The sequence below is a fragment of the Microcebus murinus genome, chromosome 2 (genome assembly GCF_040939455.1).
Source record: "Microcebus murinus isolate Inina chromosome 2, M.murinus_Inina_mat1.0, whole genome shotgun sequence".
NCBI classification, from domain to species: domain Eukaryota; kingdom Metazoa; phylum Chordata; class Mammalia; order Primates; family Cheirogaleidae; genus Microcebus; species Microcebus murinus.
The window spans coordinates 109,964,395-109,982,209 of record NC_134105.1 but is presented as its reverse complement, the minus strand read 5'-3'; the positions used below and the strand labels follow the sequence as shown (position 1 = coordinate 109,982,209).

General features: G+C 45.8%; 1 protein-coding gene across 3 annotated transcripts in view; it reads right to left on the bottom strand.

Moving 5' to 3' along the window:
• Positions 1-17,815, bottom strand: part of LOC105873570 (carboxyl-terminal PDZ ligand of neuronal nitric oxide synthase protein) — a 293,709-nt gene that overhangs the window by 171,231 nt on the left and 104,663 nt on the right. Inside the window, exon 1 of one of the 3 annotated variants that reach the window (XM_012768620.3) lies at positions 13,525-16,100. The exons of the other annotated variants lie outside the window; for them this stretch is intronic. Coding sequence (XP_012624074.2) covers positions 13,525-13,563 — 39 coding nt within the window. The 5' untranslated portion in view covers positions 13,564-16,100. Of the gene's footprint in view, positions 1-13,524; positions 16,101-17,815 lie in introns of those variants that run through there. 3 annotated transcript variants of the gene reach the window in all.

Genomic DNA, 17,815 nt, shown 5'->3' with positions numbered 1-17,815 from the left:
TGGTGGTGGAACCTGGGTGAGAATCCACATGTGTTAACTCCTGGTCCAGGCCTCACCCCACTACATCTCCAGGGTGGATGAATGAATAGACACATGGACAAGCAGAGAGATGAAGAGATGAACCAATGAATAAGGTTTTATAATACACCTGCTTTGTAAACTGGCATAACATTTCTGTAAAGCCATACAACAATATGTACTGAGGTATGTGTGTGTGTGTGTGTAAATACCAATGCTTTTACATTGTTCATACACTTTGACATGATAAATTCATTTCTAGGAACCTAACCCAAGGAAATAATCTGAACCACATGCAAAACTTTATGTATAAACATTATGTATAATGTTTACTGTAAAAGCACAAACTAGGACATAAACTTAATGGTCCACATTAGAGGAAATTATTAGACAAAAAGACACTACATCTTTACGATAGAGTATTACGAGACCACTAAAATGTATGTTTACCACAAATTGTTAAAGGTTAAGGTTAAATGTTTTGCCTGTAATTTTACATAAAAATGTAAGGTTCAAAATTGCTTATGTATTATTTCAACTTTGTAAAGAAAAATAAAATACGTAAAAATACTAGAAGATAATGTGCCGAATGCTAATAGTGGCTGCTTCTAAATAGGGATATTACAGGTGTTTCATTGATTTTTTTTTAATTCTTTACTATTCAAATGTTCTACAACGATCATGCATCATTTTTTTTTATTATTTTTTTTTATTTTTTTTTTTTGTTTATAAGACTTAAGGCATGAAACATGCATCATTTTGACGGTCAAGGAAAAAACTAAGTAAAACTACCCTCTCCCCAAAATGAAATTCATTCTTCTTCATATTAACCAGACTCTCTCTCCCTAAATCTTCCACCCAAGAGTTGAGATTCCAATGTAAGGATCTCTGGGACCATACATGCGTCCTCTTACTAGCCTTTCAGATATTTAAAATCCTGTCAAAATCTGAGTTTCGCCCTCTCCAGGTTAAATTCTGTTCCCCTACTTACTAACCCCCACAGAGCAGGGTGGGCTCTTCAACTCTCCTCTGAACATGTTCCAATGTGCTGTTCTAAATCACAGTGCTCCAAGTGTGGTCTAGTAACTCGTATAAAGGGAGTGGGATTTTTGCCTCCCTTGTTCTAGAGACAGTGTCTCTATTAATGCAGCCTAAGACTCCATTTCCTCCAGCTCAGGAGAATGAATAGAGCCACTCAAGTTCCTGAGATAAAGACGGAATTCACGACAGCAATATATGCTTCCCCTCCCTCTCTTTGGAGAACACCTGATTCTCCTGAACTCATACCCCCACATCCACTAAAGAATTCCTCAGGGGTGAGGTCACTCTGCACCAAGTCCAGCACTTTCTAAACCCCTGGGGAAAGGTGCCAGGGAGACTGCAGCACAAGTCCCGAGTTTCAAAGCTCTCTGGAGATAATCCTCTCTGCTCCCTAATGCCAGGCCCCAGGGCCTCACAAAACATAAGCAATCGGGCCGGATTTCTATCGAACCTGTTCTTCAAGGGCCCGGGGAGCCACAGAGCGCACCTCTCCACGTCTCAGAACACGCTCAGCCTTTGGGGAAGTGGAGGGGATGCTTTGCGATTACACCTTGTCATCATGCAGGTCCTGAGTCAGGTTCAGGGAGAGGTTGCAAAAACCGAGTTCTGGGCCTGATAGAATGAAGCATAGAGACGCCGTAAAGGTGAAAACCACCAAGGATCCACGTGCACATTCTTCGCACACATATGTGCTCTCACACACGGGCTTCTACCCTTTCAAGACGATGAGTTGTTCCTTTCCCCAGAAACATCACAACAACTTCCGGACAAAGCAGCCCCAGGAAAGGGATGGCAAACAGCCAGTAATTTTTTTCTCCCAATGCACAGATGGAAGAACTGAAGCCGAGGGAGGGAAATGGGTTTCTTAATATCTCACGTGGTGAGCCCCCCCAGTGACAAACAGCTTCCATCTCCAGGCACTTGCTCCCACCACTACCCACTGCCCCCTCCTGCAAAGAAAATGAGCACCAACTGCCCTCTGGACTGCAGGATCTTGTGCTGATTTGCACCCTGCTTAATTTTCATTTGCATACAGAATGCACAGTTCCTAATTTGAAGTGGGTAAATCAATGAGGCCAGGCTGCTACAGTTGTCTTGAAACCCAGAATTATGTGTTTTAGTCACTATCATACTAAATGTTAAACTAGTCCATTTAACTGTATCCCAGTGTAGGAGTACCTGGGGGCTGGCTGTAAAGGTTGGCAGTTTATCACCACTCACTCAGGGGCAGAATATGCAAGGATTTATTTTCTCTCTCTCTCTCTCTCTCTCTCTCAGGAATTTCCAGGAGTTCCAGTCGCCTGGATATTTCTTGTGTAGATTCCAGAAACTACTCAAAGCCCATGATTTCACCTACCTGTATCCCTCTCAGGGAACCAGGAAACATGGTGAAAAGGACAGGGACACAGGCTTCAGCCAGCTCTGTCAGTTACCTGCTGTTTATCCTCAGCAAAACGGGGCTCACACTGTCTATGCAGACTTGCAAAGGTTTAGAGGAGTATGTAAAACAAGAGTTAGTATGTAAGCAGCACACAGCAGCGCAGTACATAGATGGTCCATAAACAGTGCTGTCCCCTCCTCCTTCTCTGTTAAGCAGGGGTCCTCAAACTATGGCCCTCGGGCCACATGCGGCCCGCCAAGGACATTTATCCGGCCCGCCGGGTGTTTTCACCACCGCTGCCTGTCCTGCTTAGCAGCAGACTCGTTCCGGGCCCACAGTGCGCATGTGTGGAATGTGCGCCGCACTCTCCAACGGCCCTCCAACGGTCTGAGGGACAGTGAACTGGCCCCCTGTTTAAAAAGTTTTCGGACCCCTGCTTTAAAGGAACATCTTTGCAAGATTCCGTTAAGAAAGTAAAATCACCCGGTGTCCTCCTGCCTCAAGTCCCACATGATTCTAGCAGCAGACTTGATGCAGCAAATTTGATGGTCAATGCAACCTGATGCATTCGAGGTGGCACACAGGAAAATCATGTGGCGTAACCCCCGTGCCTACTTGCTTGAGGCAGGGGCTAGAACCTACCCAGTGATATGGAAGCAGGGCAACTGGGAGGGTAAGGAGTATCTTCGCCATGTTTAATCAGTCAGCCCCTATTAGCTGAGCGGCTAGTCCTGGTCCTGCTCTCCAGCTGTTTACTATCTGGCCGGGAAAACAAGGCCTAAGCCCTGAGACTTTGTCTTAACAAGTCCCTTCTCTCTGGCCTCAGAGGCCACATCTGAATAGAGGGGCTGGTCCGGACAGTTTCCTGCAGCCTCACACCTAAGCCCTGGAGTCAGGCACTGAGTGTGCTGGTCTGCCATCTTAGTCCCGGGGAAAGGTCTCGACAAACATCAGGCTAATAAACGAATCCACAAGATAATGAAAGAATGAGCGAATTAAATTTGAGCACGATCCTTCGGAGATTGGCTGCATACCGTCACCAACAAATGCCATGCAAAGCCTCGGAGGAGAAATCCGAGCGGTTCCCTGGTCCTCCTGAGGCCCATCCTCAGAAGTCAGGCCAGCAAGTATAACTCAGGCCCCCGCATAATCTTCAGATCTCTTTGGGGGTTGACTTTAGCCTCAAGTTTCTTAAAAATAGCCCTGGAAAGAAAGCTGTGAGTTGGACTTCCCCCTTGTGAATATTGGCACTGCAGGGGCATTTCAGTTTCTGTAACAGCTGGATTCTACCCTCTTCACCCGGGACGGGATCACAGAAGGTCAGACTGACAGCAGCATCGCCATCATCAGAAAGTTTAAGCCTCAGCACCTCCGATTCATATGCAGATACCTCTGGTGACTGGAGAATGAGAAAAGGCCTTCTGGGAAGATTATAGGCCTGACAATTCACTGTGTAATTAAGATGTCATTCTGTCCCTGGCTCCCTCTGAAGGCCCTAAATGAGCGTCACAACCCCCGCTCTCTCCCACATCCTGTGCTCCTCCGTCCCTCATCATGCTCATGTGATGTCTTCCAGGTCAGGCCTGAAGCACCGGGGCCCTCCGGCAGCCAAGCAGGGTCCAGGACGCCTCGCCACCACCCCTAGCAGGCGAGGACACGCTCATGCACTGCGTAGCTCTCTCTCCCAGCAGAGCCCTGAGAAGCTGGCTGGCTGGCTTTGTGGCCCCAACAGGGCGGGGACCTGGAAGATCTCAGTCCTGCAGCCCTGCCACACACCCTCAAGTCAGCCATCTCTGCTTCTTTGTTCAGAAAAATGGCATTCCCAACAGCTGGCCCTGGAGGTGAAGAGTCCAGGCAGGGCAATACAGGCTCCAGATCCAGGCTCTAGGCCAAGCCCCTAAGTGATTCTACACAAGTCATTTCCTTCTTCTCTCCTGAGCCTGAACAGGTGGGTAAGAAGAAATCTGAATGGCCTCGCTTCTAGTCTGTGTCCCAGGCTTGGCTTTCTCTGTATAGGCTTCCAACAGAAAAGCACTTTACTTGGGTCTTAGGAACTTATTTTTAGGAACGGACCAGGCTCAATTCACTAGCTCCATTTCACAGAGACTCAGATCTGAAAACTCCCAAGTCTGATCCAGCTACACTAGAAAACATAGCAGCCAGTACATCCCAGCTGCCAAGAGGCTCTGTTCCATAATCGTAGCTCTGCAGGGCACCATCATGCATGTGCCCTCCACTGGGCATGGGGAAACCCAAGGGAAAAAGACACCATCATGCAATTAAACGCCGCAACACACTGAACTAGCAGGCTTTTCCCCCTTTGTTTCCTCTTGTGTTTAGTCAAAACACCACCTTTTAGGTTTGGCTGTGTGTGGTCTTTGCATTGGCCTGGAGAGACTATTTCTCGATTATTTACTATCCAACACCCCAGACAATGCCATTAACAGTTAATTATTACTCCACAACATGGACTCTGCCCTCAAAAACGTGTGTTTTATGCACTTGCCAGTAAACACCCAGGCACAGCCTTACTGGCTCAAGGCTCACAATGGAGTGGGAGAAGAAAAGGAGAGCCACCCATAAACTCTATTCTAACCACGCCTTGTAATTTCTCATTCAGTTACAGCTGGAAAACGAAAAGCTGCTGGCTGAACCAGCAGAAGGATTGGGTGCGAAAAAGAAAAAAGAGGGACAAAAACCAAACCACAGCGGGGCCTCCAGCCCTACTCTGCTTTAGATTCATTCACTCAATAAACGCTTTACTGGCCATCTGCTAAGTGCCAGGCAGTCTGCTCCTCCCAAACAGCCCCGCCCGGCGTCAGTCTATAAAATTTGTGTCCATTTAACTATTTATTTTAATGGAATACTATATTGCATTTTTTCAAAGCACATTTATATTTCTACTGCAGTTTGCCTTCCACGGTCCATGTGGTGATGAGATGCTCACCCAGCATTTCTTCCCAGTTTCTGTTTCCCAACAACTCTGTCTTGAGAACCGGTGCCCTGTACCCCTCCCTCAGCCCAGCCCTCACACTGCTGCTTCGCTGCAGCCCGGACCAGACGGCACATTCCTGAAGGGTATGTTTTCCATCCGCATTCACCATTCTCCACACTAACAAAGCACCTACTATGGGCTGCACACCACATCTTCGGAAATCCTCAAAGCATGCAGAGGTCTCTGCTGTACACCTGGCCTCAAAAAGTGTTTAATGCAAAAATAGCTTGGCATTAACCAACCCAATGAAGCAATGAAGACGGCACGGGTGAATAAACCCACTAAATAAATGGCCAGCCCCAGTGTCACCATTAGGCATTCCCATTCCCTGTGTCACCACCAACTGGGCTGCCTTCCTCCCCAGAGGCAGTTGGCAGATTTTCATTTGACCACATTTTCCTTCATACCTCATTGGAGGAAATGCAAGACCAGGAATTGAGATGCGAACATACAAAGAAAACCCAAATCTTAAAACATTTAGGCTCTGATAACTGTCCTCAAACCCCCACATTCACTCTAAAGACCATGTTCCATCAGCAAAGACATTCTTACCTTATTTACCCCTTTGGTCCAACGGTCTGATTTATTTTAATAATGGCTTTTTTTTTTAAATTTAGAATCAATTATATCCCTAGCAGTGGATAAATGTCATATGCCTACTCTCAAGAAGTTGACAATCTAGTTGGAAAGATAAAACTATCACACAAAATCTCAATCTCCGAACAACAAGGGCTATGGGCTACCAGTGAAATACGACTATATGAATGGGATTAATATGGGCTAAAGTGGTTGGGGAACTCATCATAGAAGAGAAAGAATACAGGAAGCAAGAAAAGGATGTCAAATGGCAACAGAAAAGATGAAAGGCATTTCTAGACAAGAGGGAGGCATGAATGGAGGGAGGGAAATGGCAAATAATAGGGTAACTGGGGAAGCAGAAAGAGTTCAAAGAAGTACCCAGCCTGCATGAAGTACAGGATGAGCACTGCAGAGTAGAGGAATGTGTAGTCTGGGAACAAAGTTTAAAAAGAAAAGGCAGCTAGAGGAGTTTATCTATTTACTTAACACATATATCCTGAGCCCATCTTATGTGCTAGGTCAGGGGTCCTCAAACTTTTTAAACAGGGGGCCAGTCCACTGTCCCTCAGACCGTTGGAGCGTGCGCACTGTGGGCCAGGGACGAGTTGGCTGCTAAGCAGGACAGGCAGCGGCGGCAAAAACACCCAGTGGGCCAGATAAACATCCTAGGCGGGCAGCATGTGGCCCTCGGGCCATAGTTTGAGGACGCCTGTGCTAGGTACTTTGCCAAGTGCTGGAGAAGCAGGGATGCAGTGGTAAACGGGACATCACCAGCATTTTCAAGGGTCTAGGTGGTCTAGGCCTCACAGGAAGACAGCAAGTACACTGGCAATTAAAGGACAGAGTGGTAAGTGCTATTGGCATGGGGTACTTAATGGGACAGGAACTGTGGGGCACCAACTTCATACTGAGAAAAACAGTAATGTTGATATAACTATTAATAACTATCAATACCATTATTCAGAATGACAGCTTCCATTTACACCCACTATGTGCCAGGTACTACACTAAGTACTTTATATATTACCTCACTGAATCCTCAGAGACTCTCTCTAGATACTACCCCTAACCCAGAGAGGAAGCAAATTTTACAAAAATCACGAAACTTCTAAGTGGCAGCCCGTGCATTCAGAGAAAACCGTGTCTGGTGTTTCCCCTGCCACAGGGCACAGGAATCCCGATCCAGACAAGCCTCCTAGGAGCAATCGGGCAGCGTTAATGCAATACACGATGCGATACACCCAACTGAACTGCCGCTGACCAAATGCTCCCAGATAACAATGGATATCAAATTCCAGCTCCTGCAAGGTCACTTTTTCAGAACTGAATGTGCCAACCTAAATTCAAATGCCTCTCCTAGGAAAAGAAAGAAGCTCGACTTCCTCCAGGCATTAATATCCCCCTCCTGCCTCCCCTTCTGTGTCTGGCCAGCCCCGGTCCCCAAGGAAAGCCAAGGGCTGCTGGCAAGACACGGTCTCAGACCTACAGTCCCAGACCAAAGGTAAAGAGAACACTGGCAACCTTGCCAAACCCCCAGTACAGCTTTTATGTGCTCCTTTTGATCATCTGTGAGATCATTTAAGGAAAAAAAAAAAAAAAAAAAAAGGGCATTTTCATTTCCGAGAGCAGCTCTGGAACGGAGCACAAGCCTTGAAAGGTCACAGGGAACTTTCCACAGACACACAACTTCCAACGGGGAAGTAGAAACCACAGCAGCCCTTGAGAAAATGACTCAAAACAAAAAAAGGGCACAACCAGCACCGAAGGTGACTTAAATATGGGGAGGACTGTCCCGAGCCAGAGAGTGGCTCCCAAACCAACCCAACCTCACAGCTACAGGGCTGCACCCACCGGCTCGCCGCAAGCTAGGTTGGGCAGAACAATCTTGCAAACTTGCAGAGGCAGAGGGAAGAGACTATCTGCCCTAGTAAAGTAGTAAAGGCTGTTTGGGTTCCTTATTTTTATCAGAGAGATGCAGGGAAGAGAGGGAATATATAGAGGTCTACAGAGACGGGGAGATGGTAATTGGGAAGTTGGAAAATGATGTCTGAAAAACAGATGGAGATGAAAAGAGGAGTCTGAGATGGGAAACAGGGCAGATATATCTGGGATGTTTATTTAAGGCTATGCACGGGGAGCTCTGCGAGAGGAGGGTGCCTATCTGACACTTGTTGAAGTGACAGCCCTGGATCTCCGCAGAGCCCGCGAGACGGGCGGCCTCAGCAGCTGTCACGCTCCAGGAAGCTGGCAGCTCTGCCTTGGATCTCCTGGCAAATCCCTGCCAAGAGCTCAGATGGAAAGGTAACCTCTTAATTAAAAAGAAAAAAGAAAAGAATTATCCACCTAGAAGTGGAAAACAGAGTAGCAGAATCTAACTAATACGGGGCGGGCAGTGGGAAGTGAGGAAAGAATGGCACCAGGCTTTGGAAAAGGGTCAGAAGAAATAGGAAAGATCTAGGCTGATTTCTGCACTCCTTTTCCCCTGGGCCCCTCTGAAATCAGGAGAGAGTCTTTAGAGAATTATCAGAGAAGGGAACAGACAACCCAACTAAATACAGATGGAAGCCAAGAGAATGTAGAGTCTGGGCTGCTATTCAGCAAGATAGACAAACATTTAGTAAATGGTGAAGACAAAAAGGAAGTGCAAATTCTTAAACACTCTCTCCTTCCTCCACTTAGACATGATTGTCTAGTTCCCTTTCTAACCCTCAGGCCATTCCTACCTTATCTCTTAGAGCCTTTTCAACTGCCCACATGCCCAACAGCCGTGAGTGCCCTGGGCTCTTCCCTTTAAGGGGCCTGCTCCAGTATGAAACTAAATGGGCCAGAATCTTATCTCCCTTCACCTTCTTTTACCTCCACTTCGGCCTGGGACTGGCCTGGGACTGCCCAGAAGTCTGCCTTGCGATATCTCAGAGTAGACAACAAGTTGCTAAGTTGAATTTAAGACAGAGATCTAAGGCCAGGCACGTTGGCTCAGCAGTGACTCACGCCTGTAATCCTAGAACTCTGGGAGGCTGAGGAGGGAGGATCCTCGGTCAGAGGTCAGGAGTTCAAGACCAGCCTGAGCAAGAGCCAGACCCCCGTCTCTACTAACAAAAAAAAAAAAAAAGAAAGAAAGAAATCAGTTGGACAACTAAAACTATATAGGAAACAAAAATTACCCAGGTGTGGTGGCACGTGCCTGTAGTCCCAGCTACTCGGGAGGCTGAGGCAGAAGGATTACTTGAGCCCAGGAGTTTGAGGTTGCTGTGAGCGAGGTTGATGCCACAGCAACAAAGTGAGACTCTGTCTCCAAAAACAAAGACAGGGATCTAGAGCTCTTTCATTACAGGACAACCCAGGCTCCCAACTTTATCTCCTTTCCAGCCACCTCAGTATCACCCCTGAAGGCATTTGGGTATTTTCTTATAGCCTGAGGGTCTTTTCTGTCCAGTTTAGAAAAACCTATAACTGTTAGAACTATCCTCCAACCCCCTGAGTGTTTTTGAAACTTCATGGTGAGCTCTCTCATCACAGGAATTTCTCAGCAGGGGCTGTCAGTTCCTGGCATGTGAGCACACCCTTGACACTTACCAGAGGTCAAAATGGGAGGTTAGAGGGTCTGGTTGCAATCAGGAGACTGCATTAGATAACTTATAAAGTCTCTCCCGTGATCCTTATAAAGGAAGAGGGGTCGTGCGCTGCCCTGCAAAAAAGTAGCAAGCAGCATGTCGGGTTTCCTAACAAGCATTAAACCTAAAAATCAAACGTGCAGCAGATCCACACAGAGAGATGCAAAATCACCTGAAGAAAACAGAAAGGTGCTCAGGCTGGTAAACCTGACTGTAAGTAGATCAAATTATTTAAAAATCCCTACCTCTATTTACACATATCCAAATCAGAAGAGGGACTGGCCAAGGGAGCACAGAAGAGCTGAGACTTCTAAGCAAACAGGCATTGGCCAGGGAGGCACAGGTGAGGGAAGAGTCTTCTTGGCCCAAAGACACGCTGCCATAGCTGCGTGGCAGGCGACATCCTTTGTGCGGATGTAAAGCCAGTCTTCAGGTCTCTTCCTCTGGTTCTTTTAGCTCAAATGCCACTTGCACCCCTTGCTCTGAATCTAACATCCCCAGTGGCCCTTTTGCTTACATTCCACTTCAACCCCAAGCCTGCCCCACCAGGCCTTATGCCATGCTCGGAAGGTCTTCCTCCCAACCAGCTACTTGCCAATTCAAACCCCACATAGAATCCTTTGTAAACTTTCCCAGTGCAACAGGATCCAGGATCGTCTGTCTCAAAAAAAAAAAAAAAAAGAGTCTCACTCTGTTGCCTGAGTGCCATGGCGTCAGCCTAGCTCACAGCAACCTCAAACTCCTGGGCTCAAGTGATCCTTCTGCCTCAGCCTCCCGAGTAGCTGGGACTACAGGCATGTGCCACCACACCTGGGTGATTTTTTGTATATATTTTTAGTTGTCCAGCTAATTTCTTTCTATTTTTAGTAGAGACAGGGTCTCGCTCTTGCTCAGGCTGGTCTCAAACTTCTGAGCTCAAATGATCCTTGTGCCTCGGTCTCCCAGAGTGCTAGGATTACAGGTGTGAGCCACCGCACCCAGCCAATAGGATCATCTTAAGATAGCAACTTTCACGCTAGAGACTGAGACACATCTTGAAATATCCCTGGAAAAAAAGAAGTCAGGTTAACAGCTCGGACCAGCAGCAGTCAGGCCTAAGTACATATCAGAGTCACCTGGAGGACTTGTCACAACACAGATTGCTGGGCCCCACCTGCCCCCCCAGTTTCTGATTCAATAGGTCCTGAGTGGGGCCTGAGACCCTGCAGTTCTAGGGATCACACTTTGGGAACCACTGGCCTAGACCATTCAAATAATCCAGGAAACAAAGTTGGAAGACCAAAGATATTGTCATTGACTGAAAACTACAGACAACTCCATTAACTTCAAATGGAGTAGCAGTGAAACAAAACCCATGAGTTGAGCACCGACCACATGCCAGGATCTATGCAAGCACTTTGGGCTACATTATCCAATTCTAAATGAACAGAGTAATGCCGAGGCTAAATGAATGGTGTGATTGCAACTGCAATAATGATTATTATCGTTATTAAAATTAATGAGCCAATTGTCTTGATCAGAAGGATCAAGAGTGACAAACACAGAGGTCAATTACAGCAGCAGTCCCCAACCTTTGGCACCAGGGACCAGTTTCATGGAAGACAAATTTTCCATGGACGATGGGGAGCGGCTGTAAATACAGATGAAGCTCACCTCCTGCTGTGCACTCCTTCCCTCCCCTTCCTAAGTTTCACGAAGACAATTTTTCCACGGAGGCAGGGGAGGTGGGGGGGAGGCAGAGCTCAGGCAGTGATGCGTGGCCAGTTCCTAACAGGCCACAGACCGGTCCCAGCCCCCAGCATCATTCTCAATCTCATCACCCTTTTTATTTTCTTCATAGGACTTACCACTATTTGATCTTGCCTAGCCTATTATGTGTTTGGATTACAATCAGTCTTCCCCACTTGAACGTGGGTTCCATGAGAAAAAAAGACCTCACCCATCTTACCCGTTCCCAGTGCCTGGGGACCACAGAATTACAGGATCAATCTGAGCTCAACTCTCTCTTGCCCCAGGCCTCATTAATAGGAGAGATGGGGGGAATTTTAGCCAGCTACCTGGGAGAAAGTGATAAGAATCCTTTATCTTTTTCCTCTGCCAGCCTGAACACACATCCCGCAAGCAACTCAGAATACATACTAAGGAGTTCTGGGGGAACACACAAGACTCTCTTCTGGCCGGGCTCGGTGGCTCACGCCTGTAATCCTAACACTCTGGGAGGCCGAGGAGGGTGGATTGCTCGAGGTCAGGAGTTTGAAACCAGCCTGAGCAAGAGCGAGACCCCGTCTCTACTATAAATGGAAAGAAATTAATTGGCCAACTAAAAATATATAGAAAAAATTAGCCGGGCATGGTGGTGCATGCCTGTAGTCCCAGCTACTCAGGAGGCTGAGGCAGGAGGATCCCTTGAGCCCAGGAGTTTGAGGTTGCTGTGAGCTAGGCTGCTGCCATGGCATTCACTCTAACCTGGGCAACAAAGCGAGACTCTGTCTCCAAAAAAAAAAAAAAAGACTCTCTTCCCACTAGACCTCCGAGCTGTGCCTGGAGCAGGCAGCCAGTAGGCAAAACCTGGTCATCTCAGATCCATGGGTCGTGGAGAGGAAATAGGAACAGGCTGGTGGCTGCCCTCACCAAACCCCTGTACTGTGGTGCATTATGCAGAAAGCACTTTCAAGCAGGGAAAAAAAAAAAAAAAAAACAGAAAAGAACACCCAGTGGTGAGTTCAGAAGAAATGCTACCCAGGGAAGAAGTAAATTAGCCTGCTGAGGTAGTTGGCAGGGGCAGAGAGATCCCCAGAGCAATACCTGTGCTTTAGAGAATTCAGAGATATTTTACAATGTGAATGTCATCATATGGGTAGTGTCCATGGCATGGGCACACTGAAATGCTAAGAGAAAAATCAAATTGAGGCCCAGGGAAGAGCTGCTCATTTAATGCTGATACAAGTGAACAAGTTCAGCTACGGGGTAGAAGACAGTTGTGGCAAGAGGACCACTCTGTCAGATTCTGGTCACAAAGAGTCCCCATGCAGGGACCCCTCCTCATTCAAGATTCCAGAAAAGTAACACAGTAGGGATTCTTTGATTCTGGAAATAGATACTGCCTTCAAAAACTTTGATCGCAGTTACCCTAGCATCTCATCCCTCTTTCGTTGCCCTCCTCACACCACTGGAATTTTGCCAATTGCTGAGGTTCTCTGACATATTAAAATGTATTAGGAGAGAAATCTCGGGGTTGAAGAGCCCATATGAGCAGGTAAGGACGGGTGATAAATCTAGAGACATTGAGCCCGGAGAGTTGGGGGTGCCATGTTCCATGGGGAACTGGCCAGGAGGGGTGGGGAAGGTAGGACAGAGACTGTAAATGTTACATTGTTCTTGTAATACCAACTACGAAAAAATTAAGCTCCACAAAGTCTTATTTGGTGTCAATTTGCCAGCCTAGATTATACAAAGTTGAGGAACTCTAGCCATGGCCCAGAAGGCCTCCCTTATGGGGGCCTCCCTACCTCTCCAACCTCACGGGGGTTGCTCTCACCACCTCACCCACAGGAACAGGAGGGGCTGAGCTCATTGCTACCTCCCAATCTGGCACCTGCTAATCCACAGCCATCAACAGATCTCAGCAAGCCTGGCTCAGTGACAACAATCAGATCTTAATGCAAATTATACCTCCTCAGAGAGGTCTTCCCAGATGCTTCCAAAGCAGTCTGACCCCATCCTCCCCCAGCATCATTCTCAATCACATCGCCCTTTTGATTTTCTTCCCAGGACTTACCACTATTTGATATTGCCTACCTGTTATGTTTGCATTATAACCAGTCTTCCCCGCTTGAACTTGAGTTGAACTTGAACATGAGTTCCATGAGAAGAGAGACCTCACCCACCTTACTCACCTGTTTCCAAGTGCCTAGAACACTGTCAGATAGTGACATTCAAATATTTGTAGATTAATGAATATGTGTTGAAACACCAGGCATAGTCCAGCTCTAAGTATGAGAAATCTGGCTCTGTATACAAGGGCATGTTCTTTTGCATCTAAATTATGGAATCTAGTTTGCTTAAAAATTAACAGACCACCAACAAAAATAGCCAGTTTTTTTCCATAATAAATCATTAGCAGAACTAACTGAGCACCTTAAACTTTTTCCATGTTTCAAATAGCTGAAGTTGGCCTAGACAGGAACGTTATTTTAGGTTTTTATAACAGCAATTTCAAGCGATAGTTTCTGGGTAGTTATTAGTAACTGAAATATCCAATATCTAAATCATTCTTAGACCTATTGTAAGGTAAAATAACATGACAAAATATCATAACACATATACTATGATGCAAATCTAAACTTGGTATATCTGTGGAAAACACTAAAATAATCTTAACATCAGCCAACTGTTAAACAGTTGAAAAATAAAAATGGGGATGTTTATCACATTGTTACCATTCAACAAAACTTACTGCACTTCAAACATGACATATAGTAATACCACACACGCAGCCTATTATTCAACAAACCACCTTTGTCACTTTTTCCAAAGATTCAACAGTAGCCAGCCAGATTGCTCTCTTGCTCGAATACTGAAAAAACATTTCAGTGTTTGGCAGAGTTGCGTCTTAGGCCATGTGACATATATCAGAGCCACAGACATAAGTGCTGCCCCTATACTCTAAAAATCCCATTTAAATAAAGCAAGTGATCCAGGTCTTACAAAGAACACTAACAATAGAGCATTAATCAAGCAGTATGGAAATGACCTATAAAGAGACCACATGTGAGCCCAACTCTAGCAACAGAAATAGAAGAATTATCTCATTAAGCAGAAGTTCATGGAACAGAATACTGAGCAGTTTCCCAGCAGGCCACAGATAATTTACAAAATGATTGCAAAGGGCACCATTTGCTTATACTAAATAGCATCTTTTATCTGAAAACTCCAGCATGCTATTTGGCCAGAGGCTGTATTTGCTGAGGTCCTAAACACGAGTGAGAATCGGTCCCAATTTGCAAGAGTCTAGCCACCTTCTCTACCAGGCAGATGGGAAAACAGTCAATGGGTGATTAAATTGTCGTGATTCGGGGCTGCTGCTACTTCCCCTTGCCAGGAAGGGGCCTCCTCACACTAAGGATGGCAAGCCAGGGACGGTGACAAGACGACCTTATACCACCACGTACTCCTCAAAATGCACTCTTATTTCTGACCCCTACGTGGCTGCATGAGTGTAGCCGAAATCAGGCAGGAGACAGCCTGGCTTCTGTCCAGCACATCACATGTCGTTGCAGACGCTGGGAAATTTTCAATCAGGGCAGCAAGCAAAATGGTCACGGCTCTGAACGTGACTGCAAGTACAAGGCCCCTGATTCAGATTCCAGCTCACCAAGAACCTGCCTGAGCCCCTCATCATCAGTGACTTATATTTCCATGAACTCTCTCCAGCATCCTCTATTGGACCAGCTTCACGGGTCTATAACATACCTCTGCACATTAGAGAGGGCGGCAGAAAATCCTGCACATTCTCACACTTCAGAGCACAAGATGCTGTGGTGTAGGGGAGGCACTTTGAGAACACATGTATCAAAAGCTTTAGAATTCTGCATACACTTGAATGCAACAATTCTTCAGGAATAATTCTGAATGTGTTCAGAGACACACCTACAAGGACGTTGAGGGAGAGCTGTGAGAAACTAGAAACAAGCTACATGTCAAACACTGGGGCCTAGTTAAATAAGTTATACTATATCCATTTAATAGAATGTAACTATATTTGGCCATTTAAAATGATGCTGTAGAGGATGAAGGACATGAAGTAATCTTATAAAATATTAAACAAATAAAGAGTATCAAACCTGATGAGTAATAACATCTCATTTGTTAAAAAAAAAAAAAAAATAGTTCCATCGGAAACAGCATCTGTTTAGCTTGCTACGATAAAAATTCCAATGGCTTAATTAATAACAAACATTTCTTTCTCAAGTTCTGGAAGCTGGGAAGTCCAAGACCAAGGGGCCAGCAGACCCAGTGTCTGGTGAGGGCCCAAGTCCTGGTTTGCAGAGGGCTGTCTTCCCACTGTGTCCTCACACAGCCGAGAGAGTGAGCTTTAGTTTCTTTCTCTTCTTATTAGGATACTAAGCCTATCATTCGGGCCTCAAATTCGTGACCTTCATCTAATCTTAATTACCACCTCCTGATAGCACCCCATTGGGGGTTAGGGTTTCAACATATGAATTTGAGGGAGACAAACAGTGCCCAACAGAAAGAGGTATACCAAATTGCTTTATGGTGGCTATTTCTGGCCAGTGAGATTAGTGGGGAGATCTGGGTTTTTGTTTCTTTTTTTTCATCTTTTTTTTTTTTTGAGACAGAGTCTCGCTTTGTTGCCCAGGCTAGAGTGAGTGCCGTGGCGTCAGCCTAGCTCACAGCAACCTCAATCTCCTGGGCTCAAGCAATCCTTCTGCCTCAGCCTCCCGAGTAGCTGGGACTACAGGCATGTGCCACCATGCCCGGCTAATTTTTTCTATATATATTAGTTGTCCAATTAATTTCTTTCTATTTATAGTAGAGACGGGGTCTCACTCTTGCTCAGGCTGGTTTCGAGCTCCTGACCTGGAGCAATCCACCCACCCTGGCCTCCCAGAGTGATAAGATTACAGGTGTGAGCCACCGTGCCTGGCCTTTTTTTCCATCTTTTTAAAAAAATTTATACAATAAATATGAATCAGGCTTTATGTCAAAGAAAATAAAAATTATTGGTTAAAAATAATGCAATGCACTGTGGAAACATCTCACAGGTTTTAAACACTCATCTGTGGGAGACAATCTTCACATCTCAGAACCACGTGTAGTGACATTAGGGTTTCTGCTCAGAGCATGCATAACACGGTATATATATATCCATCACACCAGAAATACCCTATGATGCCATAATTACAAGTGTTATCTTAACATGTACAGAAAATACATAAGTAAATAAAAAGTTAAGAAAAGCAACTATGGGTGGAGGTGGAAGAGGAAAGAATTTGCTTTACTGGCCCCCAGGCAGCCCCTTACCCTCAGGCTCAGTCCCTTCTAGGCCCTGCTCCTGGTAAAGCTTGGGAATAACCTCAGAGCTTCAGTATCTCCTGCAGAGGGGACAGGAGGTAACAGCCAACAGTTCAGAATTAAAATCTGATTCCAGAGGAGGAAGGGTGTATACAAGCATTCTTTCTAGAATTTACATGCATAAGCTTTTATATTTCCTCCACCACAAATCCCATGACATTCTTCATCATCATATCTGGCTTTCATATTTTGTGTACCCACGCAAAAATGCTACTTCAGAAACTGCATTATAATCTTATTAATGATTCCAGCAGCCATAGAAGGTAGGTGAGAATGCTCATTCTTATTGAAAATCAGAGGTAGAAGCCCATGCAATTCGTCCCTAATTTGTGGAATTAATTTACCATAAAATGAACATGGGCTGCCAACTAGTGTCACCACACAGAGACTGGGTTAGTCAAGTCAGAATCACAAACTCCACCCTTTCCAAAGATTTCCACACCCTAATCCCTAGGAGAGTGAACATGTTACTTTACATGGCAAAGGTACTTCGCAGATGTGATCAAAGTAAGGACCTAGAGGGGGAGATTGTCCTTAATTATCAAGTGGCCCAGGGTAATCCCAAGGGTCCTTAAAAGTGGAAGAGGGAGGCAGGAGAGAGAGGAGAGGTATCAATGGAAGAATGATCAAAGAGATGCAACCATGCTGGCTCTGAATATAGAGGAAGGGGCCATGAGCCCAGGAATCCAGCAGTGCCCTGAAAGGAAAAGGCAAGGAAATGGCTTCTTCTCTAGAAGCTCCAGAAAGGAACATGGCCCTGCCAATACCTCCATGTTAGTTAGCCGCCAGTGAGACCCAGGTCAAGCTTCTGACATATACAATTGTAAAATAAAATAAGTTTATATTGTCACTAAGTTTGTGGTCATTTGTTACAGCAATAGAAAAAAATAAAGAGACTATCATGGCCAGGCATGGTGGCTCACGCCTGTAATCCTAGCTCTCTGGGAGCCCGAGGTGGGCGGATTGCTCAAGGTCAGGAGTTCAAAACCAGCCTGAGCAAGAGAGAGACCCTGTCTCTACTAAAAATAGAAATAAATTAATTGGCCAACTAAAAATATATAGAAAAATTGGCCAGGCATGGTGGCGCATGCC